Here is a 25,639-nt window from a genome sequence, read left to right as displayed (position 1 = left end):
TATCCAAACCGGAAAGGAATTACTGCGTGACAAGAAGGAAATTACTTGCTTTTACAGCAAGTAATTCCCTTTACTTGTAGTTAAAACCTTGCAACATTTTAGCAACTACTTGCTTGGACAAAGATTCCGCTTGCGTACAGACCATGCTGCGTTGAAGTGGCTTTTGCATTTTAATTATCCAGAAGGACAAGTAGAAAGGTGGATAGAGCTGCTACAGGAGTATGACTTCGTGATTGAACATCGTAAAGGGAAAATGCATGGTAATTCTGATGCCTTGTCGAGAAGGCCTTGTGCGGATAACTGTATGCACTGTGTCAGACAAGAGACTGAAAAAATTGTTCCTATGCAAATGCTGAAAATGGATATCAGTAACGAGTGGAAGGAAACCTTACAACAAACTCAGGAAAAGGACACGCAGATTAAGCCGATCCTTGAGTGGTTGAAGGCTGATGCTCCTAGGCCCAACTGGAGCGATGTTGCAGCTATGAGTCCAGTTACAAAGAGCTATTGGGCACAATGGGCAGCTTGACCATACAGGACAGGATATTGTGCCGTAAGTGGGAAAATACCCGAGGGGACAGCTACCATCTGCAAATGGTTGTTCCCAAAGGAAAAGTTCCAGAGGTCCTAAAACTGTATCATGACGGCTGCTCTGGAGGCCATATGGGGGTGAAGAAAACATTACTGAAAATCCGCGAGAGATTTTATTGGATCCACTTTCGTGATGATGTGGAAGAATGGTGTCGCAGATGTACCAGTTGCGCGGCCGTGAAGGGACCTCAAACTCACAGTAGAGGTGCGTTAAGAGTGTACAATGTTGGAGCTTCATGGGAACGAATAGCGTTAGATGTTGCGGGACCGTTTCCTTAAAGTGATAATAGAAACTGGTACTTCATGGTTGTCATGGACTACTTTACTAAATGGCCAGAGGTTTTCGCCATTCCCAACCAAGAAGCTGTAACTGTGGCCGATAAATTAGTCTACGAAGTATTCTGTCGGTTTGGAGTACCCTTAGAGATTCACAGTGATCAAGGCAGGAATTTCTAGTCCCAAATATTTCGGGAGACATGCCGTGTGATGGGTACCCACAAAACCAGAACCACCTCGTATCATCCACAATCCGACGGGATGGTGGAACGATTTAATCAGACGTTGGAAAGGTACCTGGCAAAAGTCATAGAGACTTGGCAACGAGACTGGGACAAACACATTTAACCATTTTTGTTGGCATACCGAAGCGCGGTCCATGAAAGTATGTCTGTGACGCCAGCCTTTGCAAACTTTGGAAGAGAACTACGATTGCCCGCAGATTTAATTACTAGTACCCCGCCTGATAGTCCACGTAGCATGACTGACTATGCGGACGATTTACGTCATAAGATGAATGACGTATATGACCACATCCGACAGTCCAGCCAACAAATGTCTGAAAGGATGAAGACCCGATATGACCGGAAGGCGAACAACCAAGGTTTCGAAAAGGGTTCCTTCGTGTGGTTACATAATCCTGTGCGCAGCAAGGGAAAGTCCCCTAAATTACAGCCGATGTGGGACGGGCCATATCGTGTTGTGACTAGAATCAACGATGTCACCTACCGAATACAGAAGAGGTCGAGAACTGCACCCAAGATTGTTCATGTGGATCGTTTGGCGTGGTATTATGAGTGTAATGATGCTCGGGACGAGCATGCCTTAAGAGGAGGGCAGTGTCGCGCCTGCTCTAAAAACAGACTAGCACCATGATGCGGAGAGTGGCGAAACAAAAAAGAATGTTTTTGAAAAAGAAAAAAAAAAAAAACATTTCGAAAAATTAGAACGTTGGAGAAGTTTATCTTTTAATGAGAGATATAAAGTCTTTGTGATTAGTGCATCTAAAAAGTGTATCTAACAAGTGTAAAGAGTGTAAAAAGTGAGTGTATCTAAAATTTCGTTAAGCTGTATTTTGAATTTATATCCCGAGCCCCATAGCTCGTAATAATATCATCAAACAAATGTGTAATATGCGGTCCGAGTTAAAAATGGTGCATGAAAAGCCCAGGCACTCACAAAGTCAGGGTTCAGTAGAAAGATGTAATCAAGACGTAAAAAATATGCTTAGTTCTTGGTTGGAGATTAACAATACTAACAAATGGTCGGAAGGATTACGTTTTGTACTACTGATGAAAAATCGAGCGCATCATACTGATATAAACTGCAGCCCCTATAAGGCCATGTTTGGAGCAAAGTTAAAAGTTGGACTAAAGAATTTTACACCCAACGAATCGTTGTTCAACGCTAATACGGAAGAGGATCTACAGAGACATTTTAAAACTATCAAAAAAAGTAACTCAAAGTTGCTCAAACTCTGAAAGTCCGAATACCGTCCAAGAAAACATGAAATATTATCTGATAATGCCATCCTTACATAGCAATATAACTGATGAAGTTCAAAGATCTACATCATCTCCACGTGAAAAAAATCTAAACCAGGATGTTATTCGTATTAGAGAATTGGTGAATGAAGAAGAAACAATCCAAACAATTGATCCAAAAAAAAGAAGAAAAATAAGAAGTGTGTCTAAAACAAGGGCTTTGTTTAATCTTAAAAAGCAAGCAGAAAAAATGATTAATACATCAAATTCCAAATACACAGCAGCTATTGTTGGTGATACAGTAAGGATTCGTGTACCTGATGAAGATCAAGCCCACAGTGATGGAACAAATATTTATGTGTTGTTGTTGCGGTAAAAGATAAAAACCTTTACAAACTGGGTACCAAACACGGCATATTAAATCTATTATATTCCAGAAACCAGTTTACTGTTTGTAAAAAAAAAAAAAATATATTTCTGTTGGAGATGTACCAAGTGCAGAAATTTCACTTAGAGAATGTGCAAAAATGTCATCAATTCCTGATGGCCACAACTATAGTTAATGCTGCTGAAAAATTGGTTGAAAATCTAATAGATGCAAATGCTACTTACCAAAGAAAAAAAATTATGTAATTCCAAATGTCATGAAAANTTTCAAATTCCTAATATAAAGGATATAAATGCTTTTGTATGATTTAAAGCAAAAATATTTAATAAAAAAATAGTAAAATAAAGAAAACGAAACCTTCCTGAAAATAATTGCAAAGATCTTAGTATTTTTGACAAGATTATATTCTTTCGTAAAATCTATATTTTAAAGGCTTATCGAATTGTTCAATGTACAATTGTTATAAATAGTGAAACATAACTGTACACTACAAATAAGAAGATCAGGCACAAACAAATAGCACTATGCAGTCTAATTTTGATATTCTTTTTCCTAAATGTGGGAGACAATCTGGTTAACATCTCTCGTCTACACGGGTTTGCTATCTAAAGCAAACAGTTTACTGTAAAAAAGTGTGCTTAATATTATATCTTACAAAAGAAGAAGAATGTCGCAATGTATCTAAGTATAATTCAATTTAAACGGATAAGAATCGTGAGTGTCATACGTGACAACGCATGCAGCAACGATAAAAGTTCTTCAAATGAGCTCTGATTGCGTAGGGCCTACATGATTTTTAATTTGAAAGACCAAAAAATCGTAATTACATTAATTTGAATTGTGTTGTTTATTATGAAATAACTATACTGTATAAACTATTAAGCAAAATTTATGAACTTACCTCAAAAAAAAGAAGGGTTCCATAATATAAGTTGCTTGAGATATAATTTCTACAGCAACATCATCAGATATATTTACAATATTTATTAATTTTTCTAAAATACGAACACAAAATAAATAATCAGTGCGGATGTTCCAATATTTTTCGGATATAAAAAGTATTTACTTATTTAATGTTGTAAATTTACTCCATACATATTCACGAAATACAGTAGAGCCTCGAAAACTCGCCACTCGATAACCCGGCATTCCGTATAACTCGGCCACATCCTGGCAGGGCAAAAAAATCCTTAGTTAATTAATTTTTATGATAAAGACAGCTTTATGCCTCATAAAGTATTTTTCTGAGGTCTGTCTTATCAGGTAAATTACTGTACAGTGTATTCATTAATTTTCATTTTCATGTAGTAAAGGCGTAAAAACAAAGGAAAAGTACGTCTTCATAAAAGACGTACTTTTCCTTTGTTTAAGGGTATTTGGGCAGTTTATTCTCTGTTGTATTCTCAAGTAAACAATACATACAAGTACAGTACAGTATTTTCTGAGGAAACACGCATACTTATTTTTTTAAACCCCATTCCTGATAACCCGGCATTTTCACAAACTCGGCCACCCTTCGGTCCACATTAGGCCGAGTTATCGAGGCTCTACTTGTACTTATATTGACCTATCAAACAATCTTTGTCCATGGTGTAAAACAAATCACTTTTCAATTGATCACTTATTTCAAAAATGAGTCTATTAACAATATGTGAAACTTTTAACATCTTCCGAATACTCCAAAACGACTCATCTCAAGATTATAGAAATACTTTAAATAGTCTGAATAAAAAGATCTCTACAGTCTGTATAACTTTTTCACTAAAATCACAAAAATGTTGTAAATCTACACCAGTATATTAAACATCACCAACATTGTACATCTGACTACTAATGTAAAATAATACTATTGTAACTATCAAATTGTTCAATACTAATATCCTATATATTATGAAAATATTGTAAAAAAAAATTATAATATCTCATTGTACAACCCCCTGCAACAGGGAAACTTCCCTTTATGCCAATAAATATTGTTATTATTACTATAATTATATATTTATTTTGTTTGTGCAAAATAAAGAAATAATTTTTAAGGATACAACATGACCGCGCCAGTGTTGCCAGCTAAACACGCACACAACAAAAATAATATTGGAGTAGCCCAAGACATAGCCAAATATTGCAGCGCCACAGCACTAGCAGATATTTGAATTTGCCAACTGGAACTGGAAGGCTTTCGGTTAACCAATGTTTTGGTTGATATGTATTCGGTTAATCGATGCTCTTCTCTAATTATATATGTGAGATTAGCCGGGGGTACCTTCCAAGGGTACCACTTACTCGGCACAGATTAAGTGAAATCTGTTCTCTCAGTTTCGGATCACGAGATCCGGTCTTTAAAAATTTTATAGGAGGGCTGTTAAAATTTAAACCGATCAGAACCGTAAAGTCCCGATCTACATCAAGGGCCTGACACCAGTTTATCAATTTATCGTTACGCGGATAAACACGCGTGTGGAGATCTGATTCAGATAACAATCAAGAGACATTTCTTAACAATAATAAAGAAAATTTAATGATAAAAAAAATAAACTAAATTATACAGATATGGGAATAGTTAAATATTCAAAGACAATCGATTGAGACCACAAATAAATCAAATTAAACGCGCCGAGAGAAAGAGCTCACAAAATTATTATAATCATACAACCTTTTAGATGACTTTATCTTCTTCTGTATTGAACGAAGATACTTTCTTGATAAAGTTCTCTGTCTTTGGTTCATGAAGAGGTCTTGATAAGCACAAAATAAAATATATCTTCCTTCTATTATTTAACTTATTATTATAGTTGATTTGTTTCGACTATAGGCTTGACTCAGGGAGATCGAATGGACTAAGGCGATCTCATCTGGGAGCCTCCGGCGTATTTCTAAGGGCGTCAGCCTTAGGGAGCAAATATGTGGACTTCTTCTCACTCTCAGATCTTCAGACGAACTCCCCGAAATCAGTTAAACTTCGACTATATCTCTTGATTAGCGATCAATCATCATGTTTCATTTCTTTCACGTGAACGGATGAAAAGGGAAATAAATGAGGGGTCGTCAGTTTTCATGATGGTGAGATTTGTAACAGAAAAGGGAAAAACAAAGGATGCTTCAGTTTCAGTTAAATAAAGTGACTTTTTTATCAGTTTTCCCACGTTAGAAAGCTTAATTTCTCACCAAAACAAAAGAATATTTTTCTACAAAAATTTAATTTTATTTTTAAATTATTATTTAGACCCAGTGGCTATTCGGATCTGACATATATAATCGCGGAAAAGTAGCCTAATGTAATCCGATGGTTGTTTGGCTTTACAAATTTATGGAGTTTCATAANATTTTTAAATTATTATTTAGACCCAGTGGCTATTCGGATCTGACATATATAATCGCGGAAAAGTAGCCTAATGTAATCCGATGGTTGTTTGGCTTTACAAATTTATGGAGTTTCATAATGTTTTTTATGTATAAAATGTTTAATGTTTTATATAAAATAATGCGATAAGATGTGTACAGAACAATTTATAATTATTACGATTTTTAAATATTAAAAATTATCTGTAAATATTAAAAATTAGTATTCATTTACCTGTTGTTGTATACACAATTCCCGAATGTAAGATTAAATGTGAAAAAACTATGATACAAGTAAGTAAGAATTTAATTCCACAAATAAATCTTGTCTCGTTATTGAAGTCGGTAGTGAAAAGTTTTTGATTTGATGTAATTAAAGATACTGAAACGAAGCTCTGTAGAATTTTGCCTAAAGAGAAAAAAAACCAATTTAATAAACTGATAACAATTACAAATGAATTTATTAAAAGTAATAACAATAATAAATTAATAATAAAAATTACAATAAGTAAGGTAAACGGAGAAAAGGTGAAGGATAAGAGAGTAGACGAGAGTTTCTGTTTTTAAACTTTGAAGCAGGTGATATTAGTTATCTTAGTACACAAGTAACGATGAAGAAGAATAAACATTTTATAAAATTCTTTTTGAAATCTACATGGTTTTCAAGACATTTTAAAGGAGTTGTTTGACAGTTAACCTTTTTAAGTGTCTGAATTTTCGAGCAGTCATTGTGATACTTTTAATACACCTTTAAATAAATATAATATAGCAGCTGATGCCTCTTTAGGTTAAGTTTATATCAATGTTGTATGGTAAATTTGTTTTATTTTTCCAAGTTTTAACAAAAAAATGAAGGTGCATCTGCACTTTTAACGAGAGTTGATATAATGCAAAGGAAAAAGAGATGATTATAATTTCCTATACATTTTAGTATTGCTAAAGTATGGTACATACTGAAATACTATTCTAATTATGTATTTTCTATTTATAAGATAAACTATGATGCCAAATACTTATATTAAAAATTCAAACCATTTATGATATTACATGTAGCCTATTCACAAGTTTCTAAAGGTTCATGTATTTTCTCATATTATGGCACCACTGTCGCGCCACCATTAATATACTACATGAACTACAAAACTGCAGTACCATAGAATTAAATAATTAAGAATATAATTAATTTTGAAATTACTAATAGCAATTCATTCATACCCATTTTAAAAATAATTCTAAGCATTTTTATATTCTATATTATAAAAAGAGTAATTACAATAGTTTTTACACAAGTGTAAATTTTTTTTTTAACATAAAGAAAAAAGTATGTTAAATCCATCATGGGACAATGTGTTTTAGAACTGATGAAAATTTAAATTAAAATTAAGTAAACTTAAGGGTAACTGGCTTCTATTCAAGCGTTACACACATGGAAAAAACTCGAAAACTCCGGGTGGCCAGCTTNAATTAAAGATACTGAAACGAAGCTCTGTAGAATTTTGCCTAAAGAGAAAAAAAACCAATTTAATAAACTGATAACAATTACAAATGAATTTATTAAAAGTAATAACAATAATAAATTAATAATAAAAATTACAATAAGTAAGGTAAACGGAGAAAAGGTGAAGGATAAGAGAGTAGACGAGAGTTTCTGTTTTTAAACTTTGAAGCAGGTGATATTAGTTATCTTAGTACACAAGTAACGATGAAGAAGAATAAACATTTTATAAAATTCTTTTTGAAATCTACATGGTTTTCAAGACATTTTAAAGGAGTTGTTTGACAGTTAACCTTTTTAAGTGTCTGAATTTTCGAGCAGTCATTGTGATACTTTTAATACACCTTTAAATAAATATAATATAGCAGCTGATGCCTCTTTAGGTTAAGTTTATATCAATGTTGTATGGTAAATTTGTTCTGTTTTTCCAAGTTTTAACAAAAAAATGAAGGTGCATCTGCACTTTTAACGAGAGTTGATATAATGCAAAGGAAAAAGAGATGATTATAATTTCCTATACATTTTAGTATTGCTAAAGTATGGTACATACTGAAATACTATTCTAATTATGTATTTTCTATTTATAAGATAAACTATGATGCCAAATACTTATATTAAAAATTCAAACCATTTATGATATTACATGTAGCCTATTCACAAGTTTCTAAAGGTTCATGTATTTTCTCATATTATGGCACCACTGTCGCGCCACCATTAATATACTACATGAACTACAAAACTGCAGTACCATAGAATTAAATAATTAAGAATATAATTAATTTTGAAATTACTAATAGCAATTCATTCATACCCATTTTAAAAATAATTCTAAGCATTTTTATATTCTATATTATAAAAAGAGTAATTACAATAGTTTTTACACAAGTGTAAATTTTTTTTTTAACATAAAGAAAAAAGTATGTTAAATCCATCATGGGACAATGTGTTTTAGAACTGATGAAAATTTAAATTAAAATTAAGTAAACTTAAGGGTAACTGGCTTCTATTCAAGCGTTACACACATGGAAAAAACTCGAAAACTCCGGGTGGCCAGCTTGTCCGAGCAAGGTACTCACCCTGAACCAAACTCCCAGTATTCATGAAATGGAACCGCTTGGACACTGTTGGGACAGCAATATTTTAAAGGTCTCCAATACATACACCCTCTTATGGCAGAATTCAAAAACACTTTCTGTAAACTTGTGGATAAGTTTCTGAAGACAAAGTCTGTCCAAAAAGCAACTATCATTAATTTATCTCGTCGTTCCAGACTACAGTTTGCAACACGAGATAAATAAATGGTGGTTTCTTTTTGGACAGACTTTGTCTTCAGAAACTTAATTTGTCATTTGGACAAAAATTTACAAATAAAAGTTTTACAATGTGTCATCACCAGGAGTAATATAGAAATGATACATTTTTCTCGTCGTTCCAGACTACAGTTTGCAACACGAGATAAATAAATGGTGGTTTCTTTTTGGACAGACTTTGCCTTCAGAAACTTAATTTGTCATTTGGATGAAAATTTACAAATAAAAGTTTTACAATGTGTCATCACCAGGAGTAATATAGAAATGATACATTTTGGGTTATAAAATTAAATAGTATTAATTAATAAATATATTTAATATAAAGTGATAATATAAAAATGTGGACACAAGATAAGAATTTAATAACAAGTAATAATACAAATCAAATTAAAACGATGACACAACTTAAAAATTTTTGAAAATTACACCCTCTGCTGTACAGTCCGTACCGTGAACTAAGTCGTGTTGGCTCTGCGTTATGCTCTTTGTTTAATGGATAAGCATGTGGGGTCTATCAACAATGTGAGTTTTTTCATCTGTAGATAATATACGATTAGAGTTTAAAAAAAAGAATGGTTGCTAGTTTTTAAAGAAAATATGATTGATATCGCGAATATAGACAAGCAAACTGTTGTAATATAATTATTAACGGAATTAGTGGACTGCATTTTTTAATCTATTTTGTTAATTTTATTGACACCTTCATCGATACCCAAAGCGAAACCCCTTCAAGTAAGCTGTATGGACCCGCATTTTTAAAAATTTATTTGTTAATTATTTCTAACACCTTGATTAAATACCCAAAGCAGTCCCTTCGAAGTAAGCTGTGTGTACTGCATTCTTTCATCTATCCAGTAATTTTTTGTTCATAGACTTACTTCTTTTTCATCAATACATCGTCAGACACAAAACGTAAGTTTTTTCTCTATCAATGATGTTAGAAATATCCCGATATATTTCTTATTGATATTTGTAGTTAATACAATTAATTATTAAATTTAAAAACAATTGACTCTTTTAACTATCTTTTCTTTTTTTAAAATCGATATGTTACAGATTTTAATTTTCTACTTCTTTTTCTTCATCGAATTTATTTAATTTTTCCATTATATCTTCAACAATGTTACTAATATTCTGAAGTATACAGACTAGCAAACTGTGAAAATTTTCAGCGTTATATTTATGATCTAGTTTTTGATATTTAATAATATAACACCAGAAAAGATGGTATTTAAAATCGTGAATAAAATCTTCGGTCATTATTTGATAACGAGAAACCAAATCCCAGTGGAGAAAATCTTGTAATTCTAGCAGAGTATCGGTTTTTAATTGCTGATATTTTAAAAGTATTCTCATATTTAATTTAGCAATATATTTCTTAATAAAATTATCAGACAGAAGTTGAAATTTTGCTATTTTATACCAATTAAGATGAATTCTTCATCTAATATTTGATGTTCTGAAATTAAATCCCATTTTGAGTGATTAATATGTTTTTTGATAAACATAGTAGTAAATATATAATTTTTCTATATTAATTTCCAGTTTAAATTAACCAAAAATTCGGAAATGAAGTCTTGGCATAAATCAGTTTTTCGGCTTATAATCTCCCATTTAATATAGCTTTTAAAACGTCTGATATTATTTTTATCCATCGATATACTCGAGAATTTTTCCCAGTCAAGTGGTGTAATGTGTTTGGATTCTATTAAAAAAAAACTCAGTATTAGGGTATAATTTTATATATATATACTAACTGCAAGGACCCGCTTTACTGGGCATAAAGTAACGATAGTGAAGATTAAGATAATTACATTATAGCCAATCTTACCCGTTTTCACAGAATGCAAGAATTAGGTCCCCCGTTTTCACAGAATGCAAGAATTAGGTCCCCCGTTTCCAGACTAATTAGTGACCTGGTCCCGATTCTATTTCTGAACGTCTCCTGTTCATATCCAGTCAAACAAACTATTTTCAACGTTTCTGGAACGTTTACAATCGTTCTATAATCAAACCAATATTCGAATTTTATTTTCGAATTCAAATTCGAATATTGTTCGAATTAAATTCGAACATAACATTCGAAATAGAAAACCACTTTCAACCACTTTCAGCCCTAAACCTCCCGCACCTTTATAGCTATCGAGACGCAACCCCCATAGTGCACGAATGGAGACTTGGGGCTACCACCACATACAAACAGCATTCGTGTGCGATGTGTAGTTTTTGCAGAAAAGTGAAATATAGTGACACACACGTCCATTTATATATATATATATATATNCGCTTCTGCCCTTGGTCACAACTGTCCTTTACGCGGATAACTTGTATTTAATAGCGACTAGTACCAATCAGTCTCAAGCAGCTAACTACGCGCAACGAGCTTTAAATTCCTTGGACCACTGGGTGGCTAATTGAAGCCTTTCGTTATCTGCGAAAAAAAGTGCAGTAGTAGACTTCTCCCCTAAGCGTGGTCGCCCAGAATTCAGATTAACTCTGAGTTCTGGGAGCATCCCTCAACAGACTTCATTATGCATTCGTAGGGTCCATTTTCACCAGTCTTTCATGTGGATGGCTCACGCAGACTATCTGTGATTGAAATTGACGTGGGCCGGCTCTTAAAATATTTTACTTCCAGATGGACTGGTGCCCACAGGATGAGCATTTTATGCTTTACAAATGCAGTACTAAGTCTGATAGCTAAATTCAGGGCACATTTACTGGTAGGAGTGCCACCATTCACTCTTAAACATATTGACAAGCCGTTTCACGAGGCACTAAGGACAGTTTTAGGTGTGCCAAAAACAACTCCTCTTGTTTCCCTATTTGCAGAGACAGGGTACATTCCTCTGAGATCCAGACTTCATCTGAGGTCTCTCCCATGCCATGACACATATATCTAGAGGGACTTACAGCCCCCTCCACAGTCTTTTTTACTCGGCGGACAGTTTGTCCTTTTACTGATGGCGCCAATTTCAAGTCCCATACATTCCATACATTCATTGGGTTCTTGCGGAGATTCTTCATACAGGCATTCCCACAACTCACCTATTTCGGCAAAGTAGTGTGCCACCGTAATTGTTTAGTGTCCATAGCCCACTGAGCCTCGAGGACTTCCACAATACTTCGGGACTCTTGCCAGAGGTTACGAGAGCACATATCCAGTTTACTGTGACAACCAAATGGCCAGGATGGACAAAGATTGGGGTAGACGCCTCTAAAACTAAGACCCGCACTACTGTAAGAGTAGTGCTCTCGAGCAGTGACAAAATGGAAGTCTGGTCAATCCATGAGATAAGTTGCGTATTTGACGCAGAGGCTCAAGAGCTTCAGTACTCAGAGGGTGCCATGTGTCGTTAAGTGGACTCCAGGCCATTCAGAAATTCCTGTAAACGAAGCAACAGACAAAGCAGTACGCTAACATACTCTTATCAGTTCCATTTCGAAGACTGCCACGTAACCTTGCCATCACAGTCTGGAATGACACTGTCCATTTATTAACGGACTCCTGGACAGCTACTCCTCGGAGGAAAAGAAGAGCGTCTCCATCCCTTCACCGCATGGTATTATCATTATGCCTCAATAGTCATATGGAAACTATGCTGGCTCGGCTACACATGGAGACAGCCCCACTAAATGACTTCCTATATTCCTAACAACTAAGTGATTTTCCAAATTGCCCTCACTGCAGGGCGCAGGAAACAACCCTTCATTTTTCGTTGCAGTGCCTGCAATAAGCAAGTCCCCAACAAGATTTGGACACACCTCTGCACACTAACTTATCTCACACCAGTACTCTGCTTTCTATTTATTAGCCGGTGAACACAATTATTTCTCGCCATCATGGAACAAAACTTGAATTATACCTCACTTGCACCGGTCGCTTCCATTAATCAATGAGTGAGGTTGTGTCAGAGAAAGAGCCTACACGGATAACATCTCCATATTAACCTATTAGGAGAAGAAGAAGAAGAAGGTATGGATTAAAGCAAGAAACAAGTCTGTATGTCACCAGTTTCATTTTTAGAAATTCTTGTAATTTTAATTGGATATATTTTTGTGATTTTCAAAAAGGACTTTTTTAATTTCTGGCAATCAGTACCGTAAAAAGAAAGGTCATTCGCCAAGAAAGTGTAGTCTGGAACACGAGATAAATAAATGGTGGTTCCTTTTTGGACAGACTTTGTCTTCAGAAACTTAATTTGCCATTCTGACAAAAATGTGAATTGTGGATAAGTATTGAATACTTTATCGTTTAGATTAATAATTAGAATATGCTTATATTATGCTGAATTACTATTGGTTTAAATTTGCAAATGTCAGGAAATAAAAAAAAACAAAAAAAGCGCAATGTTTCTATTAACACATAGTAGAGTTTTCAACTTTTACCTAGCATTGATTTCTTCATACTGCAACTCTCCTACTTTCAATACGTCATAATAACAATCATACAAGTCAAATACAAGTATCTTAAATAAATTTATTGTAGTTAATTTTGAATTATTTTAGTTTTCAAAATAACACTCTGTAAAGAGATTAACAATTATGGGATTACAATAAATTTATTGCAATTTTATAATTGGAATCCTTCATTATAATTCGTTCTGTAACATTGGAGACAGAACGATTTCACGAAATGTACATAGTATGTCCATTTCTCTCGCTTACCTTCTGCTTTATAATACAAGATATTATAATGGCTATAATAATTCTGTATTCCAGATTAGAAAATTATTATTATAAAGATATTTCTTTATTATAATAATATACTTTTAATTATAATTACAATCATTAATTAAATAAATATTCAATTAAAATTAATGATTTGACATAGCTGAAATATTATAATCTTGTTACAATAATTATAATAATTTTAAGCACTTTTATCGTTTCTTAAGCTAAGGATGTTTACAGTAGTAACACCTTTAAGTTATTATTTATATGAAAAACTTTAGTTTTTCCAGTTCTGTAATTATAATACATAAATGCCATTAAATTAGTGCTATGAAATATTTTAAAATTATAAAACTCTTACATCTATAATTAAGTAAATTAAAAAAGTAATTTTAAAAATATTCGTAAAATTATAAATATTTTTCTATTGGAGGAGACTTACCTTGTATCTTTAATGCTAGAAATTACAATATTTTTATGCAAATACAGTAGAGCGTCAATTATTCGAATCAATTGGGGACTGGGGTTGTTCGTGGAAAAAAATATTTTGGATAACCGATTATGTATGAAAAAATATATTAATTTATCCCATGTTGAAATTTTTCTCCGTTGCGTGTTGCTTCGCCTTGAATTTTCGTCGATGTTAAGCCTAATAAAGACTATTGTATCGTTAAAAATTATTTTTTTATTTTGTACAAACAAAAAATAAATATATTGAAAAATATAAAAACAATAAAAAATTATACTTCAGAAGTTAATTTAGTATCAAAAACGTAAAATATTTGAGTAGCCCAAGGAATAGCGAAAGATTGCAGTGCCACAGCACTGGCGAAAAATTAAATTTGCCGACTGGAATTCTTTCGGATAATTGACGTTTCGGATAATTGACGCTCTACTATATTATCAATTACGAATTGATCGGTTTATTGAAAAAGTGGAAAGAGTAGAAATTTGTTTAATTTAAATATATTATTTATATCACGTAACATTACTGTAATTTTACTGTGAATTATTTCGAATTGCAAAATTTTCTAGTACAGTATCAAAGAATTTAGTCATTATAAAACTGTGTAATTTTGAGTTTTTTCGTAAGGAATTTTACAGCATTCCAGTGCAAAACATGCAATAATTATCCGGAAAAACTTACAAAATAGAATACCTTTATAATAAATTTTGATACTATATAAGAGCAAGATGTTAGTCTAGATTATCATAATTTTTACTTAAGAAAAAACCCATTTACCTCCATTAAGTTGATGCTGTTTTGAAGTGATTCACCAATAATTCTAAATTATAAACTTATGCTTATAAATTTTTTCTATTGATGTTTTTTACAAATGATGTACAGTTAACTAATACGATTCCATTTTTATAACAATTAGATATTATTCGGGATCATACCTTTATCACAAGGAACATTAACTATATTCTGTATAATCAGAATCTCCAGGAATGTTCCAATAAAAACCCACGTTATAAAGACGCTGATTGCAGCTCTGAAAATATAAGTAAGATTTTCTGTTAGAAATAGAAATTACTAAATATGAAATACAGTAGAAAAAACATGTTAAGAAGTTTTTGAAGGAACTACTCTAAAAAAATCTTTTTAGGCGGGATCAGCTCTAATGGAAAATGTGTAAAAATAAATAATATTTTAAAATTTATTTTATTTGAATATCAAGGTAATATATAACGTAGTAGAATATAGAATAATAGTAAGGTGCTCTAACTACAGAAGGTATTCAAGTGACTGGTGTCGATATGACGTTTCAATGGTTAATAGACAGCATGGGGAAGGGGCAGGTTCAAGACAATATGACTCCAGCTAATTTAGCGATTACTTTTTAAAAAATAAATGTCATCTCTAATCTCAAGACTTAATTTTGAGAGTAGAGATGACATTTATATTAAACTTTTATATAACTTTTATATTAAAAATATAAAAGTTATATAAAAAATAAACTTTTATAGAAAAATATAAAAGTTTAACAATTTCATAACAGATGACGCCATACGCAGTTTTAAACATTGCCGGAAAGTTAAGCAACTCGTTGCTCCAATTTTTATACGTGATAAAGTTATGGTAAAAAAAGGATTACGATTTTTTTTCAACATAAACGTCTTCAATTGGTAAGATATCGTCGATGAGACTGATATTTTCGAATTTCTAATGCGGGAAAACGTGTTATGCAGGAAATTTTAACACAAATGTAATGCTGTGAATGCCAGGAGAAAAGAAATCGCACTTCTTTTGTGGGAAACCCTCTCAAGCGAGAACTTCGTAAACGGGTTCTGCTGTAATTTAAAAATATATTTGAAGAATTTCGTGAAAGATTATTACTTTTTTATAATTTTGTTTTCTTTTTATACTTTTCTATAAAAATTTTCTTAAAAATTAAAGAGTTGATAAGAAAAAACCAAGCAACACAATAAATCTGCTAACGAAAAATGCCTTCCTGGAGTACATTCGACAGGAAACTGGCTTTTAGGTGTTTGACATACGAAGAAAGCAAGAAATTCCACGTGGTGAGCTGTTGTTCACTTTCAAAGGAAGAACCAGCTGATAGCACTTGATATATTTATTCGTTAACCTAATTATATTGTAATACATGTCTTGTAATTACGAATTTGTCAATATTAATTACAATTGTGAATTTACTTTTTAATGTATTTCAAAATGAAGTTTTAAACTAATTTTAAATAGATGGTTATTTCTACAAGAAAAATTTCTAATTTTCATCTTTAATTTACAAACTTTTCGCACTTCTGTTTCAAATAATTGAAAATTATTTTATTAATATTATAATAAATTATACTTATTTATATGATTTGCTCACATAAATAATTAAACATTTTAAAAATATTTATAAATTTATTTTCATCATTTTCATAAAATAATATATGATAAAAATATCAACTGTTGTTATATTTTTATAAAATTTAAAACGCACATATATTATATTATTAGCACTTACATGCAAATTATTTGACTTGTAGACAGGCGAATCTTATCGTCTTTCACTTTGCAGAATTTCACCTCTGCTCTGTAAGAATCTTTCATTGCTGAAATGGCCAATAATTATTTAATTAATAATTAATTAACGTAAATTATAAGAAGAGTTAACGAACTGCTGATAACTTTTAATACGAAACAAAAGTAAAGTAGCACTTTGGATTGTTGAAATATTAAGTATAATTTAAAAACAATTACACATACACTATGTTGAAAATTTATGCCATTTTCCTGCAATATAATCCTAAGCATGCATATATACATACACATCTTCACGCTCATATATATTATTCTCCGCAGTTTATGTTAGTTTATGTTACTTATGTTATATTTAAAAAAAACTGTATAATGTCTTGTATTTTGTGTTTCTTGTCTTTATATATACTATATACGTTTCGGAATTGGTGTTAGTTATTATAAGTTAAGCCTCAGGCAATTTTTGATATTAATGTAATTAAATATAAAACATACTTAAAACTGAAAAAAACGAAACAAATGCGTTNTACATTGAGGTGAAATGTGTTTATTAAAAAAAAATGTATATAATCAGAGTTTCATTTTATAAATTTAATATTATGTATTAGAGTTCATCACTCAAATAAATACTATTTTAAAGAAATTATGGTTCAGTATAAACCATATAGTAATTCAAAGTTTAATGAATTGGTTTGATCACACAGTATAAATTTGATTTAAAAAAAGGCACTATTTTAATATTATTATTATTATTGCTACTGTACAATTTGAGTTAAATTCTTATACTTTATAATCTTTTACTTTCATTTCATTTTAGTAACTAATTTTTTAAAAGTCTTAAAAACATAAGTTTCGTTTTAATTCAATTACAATATAAATTTTAAAAAATTATATTTATATAGATTTCATATTAACCATTTGATAAAACGGATGAAATAATTGAATATAATCGTTATATAATATCAAAAATAGGAAGACCAGACATTTGGTATATCAATAAACAATCTATATGGTCAGTAAAAAACGTTTGTGAGAACCGAGGGGTTAATATTTATGCCCTGCATAATCAGTTCTCTGAAGAGGCCATAAACTAATCCATCGATATACTCGAGAATTTTTCCCAGTCAAGTAGTGTAATGTGTTTCCAGGACAACTACAAACCACGGTTGATTGGGAGCAATTGAAATGCGCACTACCCTCATTGGGATGACGGTTGCACGTGCCCACCACTTCCAACCACTTTCCAACCACTTTTATATTCCAACCACTTTAATCATAGTCTCAATCCCTCGCCCTTAACATACAGAGACCTTTTCAGGACGATGCAGACTTCGATTTCTTAGACCTCTGAGAGTTCTCTCGCCCACCAAAAGGACTGCCACCGTGGTAGACCCCATCCTGTAGGAACCTACAGGCAAAGAAGTGACGGGCTTTCAATTTTGCCCACAAATGTGCTTCAATAACTTGGTGAAACATATACAAACAACTGAGTGCGGAACTCCATCGGAGTGTCTGGCGTTCCAGATGCGAATTGTGGAGCCACACGTGTGCTAGGCCCATCACCATTTCTATGATATTCCAGATTTTCCGGCATTTGCACACCCCGCTGGAAAGTGCAGATGATCACCTTGTCCTTCAGACACCAAACGTACTTACGACGCCACCCCAACAGGCGGAAGAACTGGCAACTTACTTCAGTCGCTCCTGCCCGCAGAATTGTTTTTTGCCCCTCCTGGAACTTAGCTGGCCAAATGCTAGTTCTTACAACCAGCCTTATACATTACAGGACCTCCTACAAGTTTTCTGCTGATCCAAACCAATCATACCTGGACCTGACCACATTTCTGTTCAGGCCTTACGGGCGCTTCCACCAGAGGATTGTCGTATTTTACTTGCCTGCTTTAATAAGATTTGGGAAACAGGGATTTGCCCTCCAGACTAGAAAGTTGCACCTATATTTTCAATAGCTAAGCCAGGGCACTCGACAACAACAGTAAGTTTGTATCGTCTAATTTCTTTAACTTCAAACATAGCGAAGAGATTTGAAAGTACGGTATTACACCATATTCAACTGCAGCTGGTTCAAGAAAACTCCTTCAATAATCACTATATTGACTTCCTTCATTATCAGGGAGTGGAGGAGGCTCTTGTTACATTACATTATTACGTTGCAGTGACATGAGCTCAACACAAGTGGGTTTATCTCATTGGTTTAGATCTGAAAGGAGCTTATGACTTCATATGTCAGTACGGGCTACTTGCGAAGCTGGAGGTGCTAGGGATCAGCGGTCGAACTTTACATTGGCTTTCCTCCTTTGTCCTCCAGTGCTTCTTCCGAGTACTTTCCAGGGGAGTGCTCTACTTTTACCTTCATTTCAAACAGGGAGACCTGGAGGGGAGCATCCCCGCCCCACTACTATTTACACACTACATGGCTGACCTATGAAAAGCGCTTCTGCCCTTGGTCACAACTGTCCTTTACGCGGATAACTTGTATTTAATAGCGACTAGTACCAATCAGTCTCAAGCAGCTAACTACGCGCAACGAGCTTTAAATTCCTTGGACCACTGGGTGGCTAATTGAAGCCTTTCGTTATCTGCGAAAAAAAGTGCAGTAGTAGACTTCTCCCCTAAGCGTGGTCGCCCAGAATTCAGATTAACTCTGAGTTCTGGGAGCATCCCTCAACAGACTTCATTATGCATTCGTAGGGTCCATTTTCACCAGTCTTTCATGTGGATGGCTCACGCAGACTATCTGTGATTGAAATTGACGTGGGCCGGCTCTTAAAATATTTTACTTCCAGATGGACTGGTGCCCACAGGATGAGCATTTTATGCTTTACAAATGCAGTACTAAGTCTGATAGCTAAATTCAGGGCACATTTACTGGTAGGAGTGCCACCATTCACTCTTAAACATATTGACAAGCCGTTTCACGAGGCACTAAGGACAGTTTTAGGTGTGCCAAAAACAACTCCTCTTGTTTCCCTATTTGCAGAGACAGGGTACATTCCTCTGAGATCCAGACTTCATCTGAGGTCTCTCCCATGCCATGACACATATATCTAGAGGGACTTACAGCCCCCTCCACAGTCTTTTTTACTCGGCGGACAGTTTGTCCTTTTACTGATGGCGCCAATTTCAAGTCCCATACATTCCATACATTCATTGGGTTCTTGCGGAGATTCTTCATACAGGCATTCCCACAACTCACCTATTTCGGCAAAGTAGTGTGCCACCGTAATTGTTTAGTGTCCATAGCCCACTGAGCCTCGAGGACTTCCACAATACTTCGGGACTCTTGCCAGAGGTTACGAGAGCACATATCCAGTTTACTGTGACAACCAAATGGCCAGGATGGACAAAGATTGGGGTAGACGCCTCTAAAACTAAGACCCGCACTACTGTAAGAGTAGTGCTCTCGAGCAGTGACAAAATGGAAGTCTGGTCAATCCATGAGATAAGTTGCGTATTTGACGCAGAGGCTCAAGAGCTTCAGTACTCAGAGGGTGCCATGTGTCGTTAAGTGGACTCCAGGCCATTCAGAAATTCCTGTAAACGAAGCAACAGACAAAGCAGTACGCTAACATACTCTTATCAGTTCCATTTCGAAGACTGCCACGTAACCTTGCCATCACAGTCTGGAATGACACTGTCCATTTATTAACGGACTCCTGGACAGCTACTCCTCGGAGGAAAAGAAGAGCGTCTCCATCCCTTCACCGCATGGTATTATCATTATGCCTCAATAGTCATATGGAAACTATGCTGGCTCGGCTACACATGGAGACAGCCCCACTAAATGACTTCCTATATTCCTAACAACTAAGTGATTTTCCAAATTGCCCTCACTGCAGGGCGCAGGAAACAACCCTTCATTTTTCGTTGCAGTGCCTGCAATAAGCAAGTCCCCAACAAGATTTGGACACACCTCTGCACACTAACTTATCTCACACCAGTACTCTGCTTTCTATTTATTAGCCGGTGAACACAATTATTTCTCGCCATCATGGAACAAAACTTGAATTATACCTCACTTGCACCGGTCGCTTCCATTAATCAATGAGTGAGGTTGTGTCAGAGAAAGAGCCTACACGGATAACATCTCCATATTAACCTATTAGGAGAAGAAGAAGAAGAAGGTATGGATTAAAGCAAGAAACAAGTCTGTATGTCACCAGTTTCATTTTTAGAAATTCTTGTAATTTTAATTGGATATATTTTTGTGATTTTCAAAAAGGACTTTTTTAATTTCTGGCAATCAGTACCGTAAAAAGAAAGGTCATTCGCCAAGAAAGTGTAGTCTGGAACACGAGATAAATAAATGGTGGTTCCTTTTTGGACAGACTTTGTCTTCAGAAACTTAATTTGCCATTCTGACAAAAATGTGAATTGTGGATAAGTATTGAATACTTTATCGTTTAGATTAATAATTAGAATATGCTTATATTATGCTGAATTACTATTGGTTTAAATTTGCAAATGTCAGGAAATAAAAAAAAACAAAAAAAGCGCAATGTTTCTATTAACACATAGTAGAGTTTTCAACTTTTACCTAGCATTGATTTCTTCATACTGCAACTCTCCTACTTTCAATACGTCATAATAACAATCATACAAGTCAAATACAAGTATCTTAAATAAATTTATTGTAGTTAATTTTGAATTATTTTAGTTTTCAAAATAACACTCTGTAAAGAGATTAACAATTATGGGATTACAATAAATTTATTGCAATTTTATAATTGGAATCCTTCATTATAATTCGTTCTGTAACATTGGAGACAGAACGATTTCACGAAATGTACATAGTATGTCCATTTCTCTCGCTTACCTTCTGCTTTATAATACAAGATATTATAATGGCTATAATAATTCTGTATTCCAGATTAGAAAATTATTATTATAAAGATATTTCTTTATTATAATAATATACTTTTAATTATAATTACAATCATTAATTAAATAAATATTCAATTAAAATTAATGATTTGACATAGCTGAAATATTATAATCTTGTTACAATAATTATAATAATTTTAAGCACTTTTATCGTTTCTTAAGCTAAGGATGTTTACAGTAGTAACACCTTTAAGTTATTATTTATATGAAAAACTTTAGTTTTTCCAGTTCTGTAATTATAATACATAAATGCCATTAAATTAGTGCTATGAAATATTTTAAAATTATAAAACTCTTACATCTATAATTAAGTAAATTAAAAAAGTAATTTTAAAAATATTCGTAAAATTATAAATATTTTTCTATTGGAGGAGACTTACCTTGTATCTTTAATGCTAGAAATTACAATATTTTTATGCAAATACAGTAGAGCGTCAATTATTCGAATCAATTGGGGACTGGGGTTGTTCGTGGAAAAAAATATTTTGGATAACCGATTATGTATGAAAAAATATATTAATTTATCCCATGTTGAAATTTTTCTCCGTTGCGTGTTGCTTCGCCTTGAATTTTCGTCGATGTTAAGCCTAATAAAGACTATTGTATCGTTAAAAATTATTTTTTTATTTTGTACAAACAAATGAAAAATATAAAAACAATAAAAAATTATACTTCAGAAGTTAATTTAGTATCAAAAACGTAAAATATTTGAGTAGCCCAAGGAATAGCGAAAGATTGCAGTGCCACAGCACTGGCGAAAAATTAAATTTGCCGACTGGAATTCTTTCGGATAATTGACGTTTCGGATAATTGACGCTCTACTATATTATCAATTACGAATTGATCGGTTTATTGAAAAAGTGGAAAGAGTAGAAATTTGTTTAATTTAAATATATTATTTATATCACGTAACATTACTGTAATTTTACTGTGAATTATTTCGAATTGCAAAATTTTCTAGTACAGTATCAAAGAATTTAGTCATTATAAAACTGTGTAATTTTGAGTTTTTTCGTAAGGAATTTTACAGCATTCCAGTGCAAAACATGCAATAATTATCCGGAAAAACTTACAAAATAGAATACCTTTATAATAAATTTTGATACTATATAAGAGCAAGATGTTAGTCTAGATTATCATAATTTTTACTTAAGAAAAAACCCATTTACTTCCATTAAGTTGATGCTGTTTTGAAGTGATTCACCAATAATTCTAAATTATAAACTTATGCTTATAAATTTTTTCTATTGATGTTTTTTACAAATGATGTACAGTTAACTAATACGATTCCATTTTTATAACAATTAGATATTATTCGGGATCATACCTTTATCACAAGGAACATTAACTATATTCTGTATAATCAGAATCTCCAGGAATGTTCCAATAAAAACCCACGTTATAAAGACGCTGATTGCAGCTCTGAAAATATAAGTAAGATTTTCTGTTAGAAATAGAAATTACTAAATATGAAATACAGTAGAAAAAACATGTTAAGAAGTTTTTGAAGGAACTACTCTAAAAAAATCTTTTTAGGCGGGATCAGCTCTAATGGAAAATGTGTAAAAATAAATAAATTTTTAAAATTTATTTTATTTCGATATCAAGGTAATATATAACAAAACGTAGTAGAATATAGAAGAATAGTAAGGTGCACTAACTACAGAAGGTATTCAAGTGACTGGTGTCGATATGACGTTTCAATGGTTAATAGAGAGTATGGGGAAGGAGCAGGTTCAAAACAATATGACTCCAGCTGATTTAGCGACCACTTTTTTTAAAAAGTCATCTCTACTCTCAAGACTTAATTTTGAGAGTAAAGATGACATGTAAAAATAAATAATATTTTAAAATTTATTTTATTTGAATATCAAGGTAATATATAACGTAGTAGAATATAGAATAATAGTAAGGTGCTCTAACTACAGAAGGTATTCAAGTGACTGGTGTCGATATGACGTTTCAATGGTTAATAGACAGCATGGGGAAGGGGCAGGTTCAAGACAATATGACTCCAGCTAATTTAGCGATTACTTTTTAAAAAATAAATGTCATCTCTAATCTCAAGACTTAATTTTGAGAGTAGAGATGACATTTATATTAAACTTTTATATAACTTTTATATTAAAAATATAAAAGTTATATAAAAAATAAACTTTTATAGAAAAATATAAAAGTTTAACAATTTCATAACAGATGACGCCATACGCAGTTTTAAACATTGCCGGAAAGTTAAGCAACTCGTTGCTCCAATTTTTATACGTGATAAAGTTATGGTAAAAAAAGGATTACGATTTTTTTTCAACATAAACGTCTTCAATTGGTAAGATATCGTCGATGAGACTGATATTTTCGAATTTCTAATGCGGGAAAACGTGTTATGCAGGAAATTTTAACACAAATGTTATGCTGTGAATGCCAGGAGAAAAGAAATCGCACTTCTTTTGTGGGAAACCCTCTCAAGCGAGAACTTCGTAAACGGGTTCTGCTGTAATTTAAAAATATATTTGAAGAATTTCGTGAAAGATTATTACTTTTTTATAATTTTGTTTTCTTTTTATACTTTTCTATAAAAATTTTCTAAAAAATTAAAGAGTTGATAAGAAAAAACCAAGCAACACAATAAATCTGCTAACGAAAAATGCCTTCCTGGAGTACATTCGACAGGAAACTGGCTTTTAGGTGTTTGACATACGAAGAAAGCAAGAAATTCCACGTGGTGAGCTGTTGTTCACTTTCAAAGGAAGAACCAGCTGATAGCACTTGATATATTTATTCGTTAACCTAATTATATTGTAATACATGTCTTGTAATTACGAATTTGTCAATATTAATTACAATTGTGAATTTACTTTTTAATGTATTTCAAAATGAAGTTTTAAACTAATTTTAAATAGATGGTTATTTCTACAAGAAAAATTTCTAATTTTCATCTTTAATTTACAAACTTTTCGCACTTCTGTTTCAAATAATTGAAAATTATTTTATTAATATTATAATAAATTATACTTATTTATATGATTTGCTCACATAAATAATTAAACATTTTAAAAATATTTATAAATTTATTTTCATCATTTTCATAAAATAATATATGATAAAAATATCAACTGTTGTTATATTTTTATAAAATTTAAAACGCACATATATTATATTATTAGCACTTACATGCAAATTATTTGACTTGTAGACAGGCGAATCTTATCGTCTTTCACTTTGCAGAATTTCACCTCTGCTCTGTAAGAATCTTTCATTGCTGAAATGGCCAATAATTATTTAATTAATAATTAATTAACGTAAATTATAAGAAGAGTTAACGAACTGCTGATAACTTTTAATACGAAACAAAAGTAAAGTAGCACTTTGGATTGTTGAAATATTAAGTATAATTTAAAAACAATTACACATACACTATGTTGAAAATTTATGCCATTTTCCTGCAATATAATCCTAAGCATGCATATATACATACACATCTTCACGCTCATATATATTATTCTCCGCAGTTTATGTTAGTTTATGTTACTTATGTTATATTTAAAAAAAACTGTATAATGTCTTGTATTTTGTGTTTCTTGTCTTTATATATACTATATACGTTTCGGAATTGGTGTTAGTTATTATAAGTTAAGCCTCAGGCAATTTTTGATATTAATGTAATTAAATATAAAACATACTTAAAACTGAAAAAAACGAAACAAATGCGTTAATTTTGAAGAAAAAGCTTTAAATTTTATTTCGCTTTGTCTGTCCTTTCTGTGAAATTTGACACTGATGAGTCATTGTTTACACAGCTGGATGACCTTGAGAACAGCTGGAGTCAGATTTCCCGGGACATTCTCATAGAAGTCTCGGGAGGCGATGGGTTTATAGTAGGGTGAATACTTGTTGGTGGTATATTTTTTATATATTTTTAAAAAATTAAAATTTTTATTGCGATTTCCGACCCCCCGACATAATTAAACTTATATATAACTAGCTGTTACCCGCGACTTCGTCAGCGGAGGTTTTGCAAGCAAACCCCATTTACATCCAATATTTCAATAACCATAGTAATTGTTATATAACACCTACCGCTGAAGAGAATTGCCGAAAATCAAACGAACTATTTTCAATTTGATCAATTTTCTGAAACGTTTACAATCGTTCTATAATCGAACCAATACGCAATAACAAATTCGAATTTAAAAC

The 25,639-nt window shown here is 32.5% G+C and overlaps 1 protein-coding gene and 3 long non-coding RNA genes across 4 annotated transcripts in view; all 4 read right to left on the bottom strand.

The window, feature by feature from the left end:
• Positions 1–6,089: 6,089 nt before the first annotated feature.
• Positions 6,090–16,604, bottom strand: LOC111627013. The gene is made up of 3 exons (XR_002756961.1): positions 16,533–16,604; positions 14,959–15,053; positions 6,090–6,487 (listed from the first exon to the last, which is right to left on the bottom strand). It is a non-coding gene; the product is annotated as an uncharacterized LOC111627013 (long non-coding RNA).
• LOC111627014 lies at positions 15,823–16,178 on the bottom strand. Its single transcript, XR_002756962.1, has 3 exons — positions 16,001–16,178; positions 15,928–15,931; positions 15,823–15,852 (listed from the first exon to the last, which is right to left on the bottom strand). It is a non-coding gene; the product is annotated as an uncharacterized LOC111627014 (long non-coding RNA).
• Positions 16,605–21,217: 4,613 nt separating the features above from the next.
• LOC111627024 overlaps positions 21,218–25,639 on the bottom strand; it is a 40,970-nt gene continuing 36,548 nt past the window's right edge. The window contains exons 4-6 of the mRNA XM_023370563.1: positions 24,617–24,704; positions 22,776–22,870; positions 21,218–21,237 (exon numbers count right to left, since the gene is read on the bottom strand). Coding sequence (XP_023226331.1) covers positions 21,218–21,237; positions 22,776–22,870; positions 24,617–24,704 — 203 coding nt within the window. The remainder of the gene's footprint in view (positions 21,238–22,775; positions 22,871–24,616; positions 24,705–25,639) is intronic.
• Positions 23,907–24,262, bottom strand: LOC111627011. The gene is made up of 3 exons (XR_002756959.1): positions 24,085–24,262; positions 24,012–24,015; positions 23,907–23,936 (listed from the first exon to the last, which is right to left on the bottom strand). It is a non-coding gene; the product is annotated as an uncharacterized LOC111627011 (long non-coding RNA).

The sequence above is a fragment of the Centruroides sculpturatus genome, unplaced genomic scaffold (assembly GCF_000671375.1).
Source record: "Centruroides sculpturatus isolate CEXI.00-Female unplaced genomic scaffold, Cexi_2.0 scaffold386, whole genome shotgun sequence".
Lineage (NCBI taxonomy): Eukaryota > Metazoa > Arthropoda > Arachnida > Scorpiones > Buthidae > Centruroides > Centruroides sculpturatus.
Note: the sequence above shows the minus strand (reverse complement) of the source record. Positions and strands in the feature narration are given on the sequence as shown.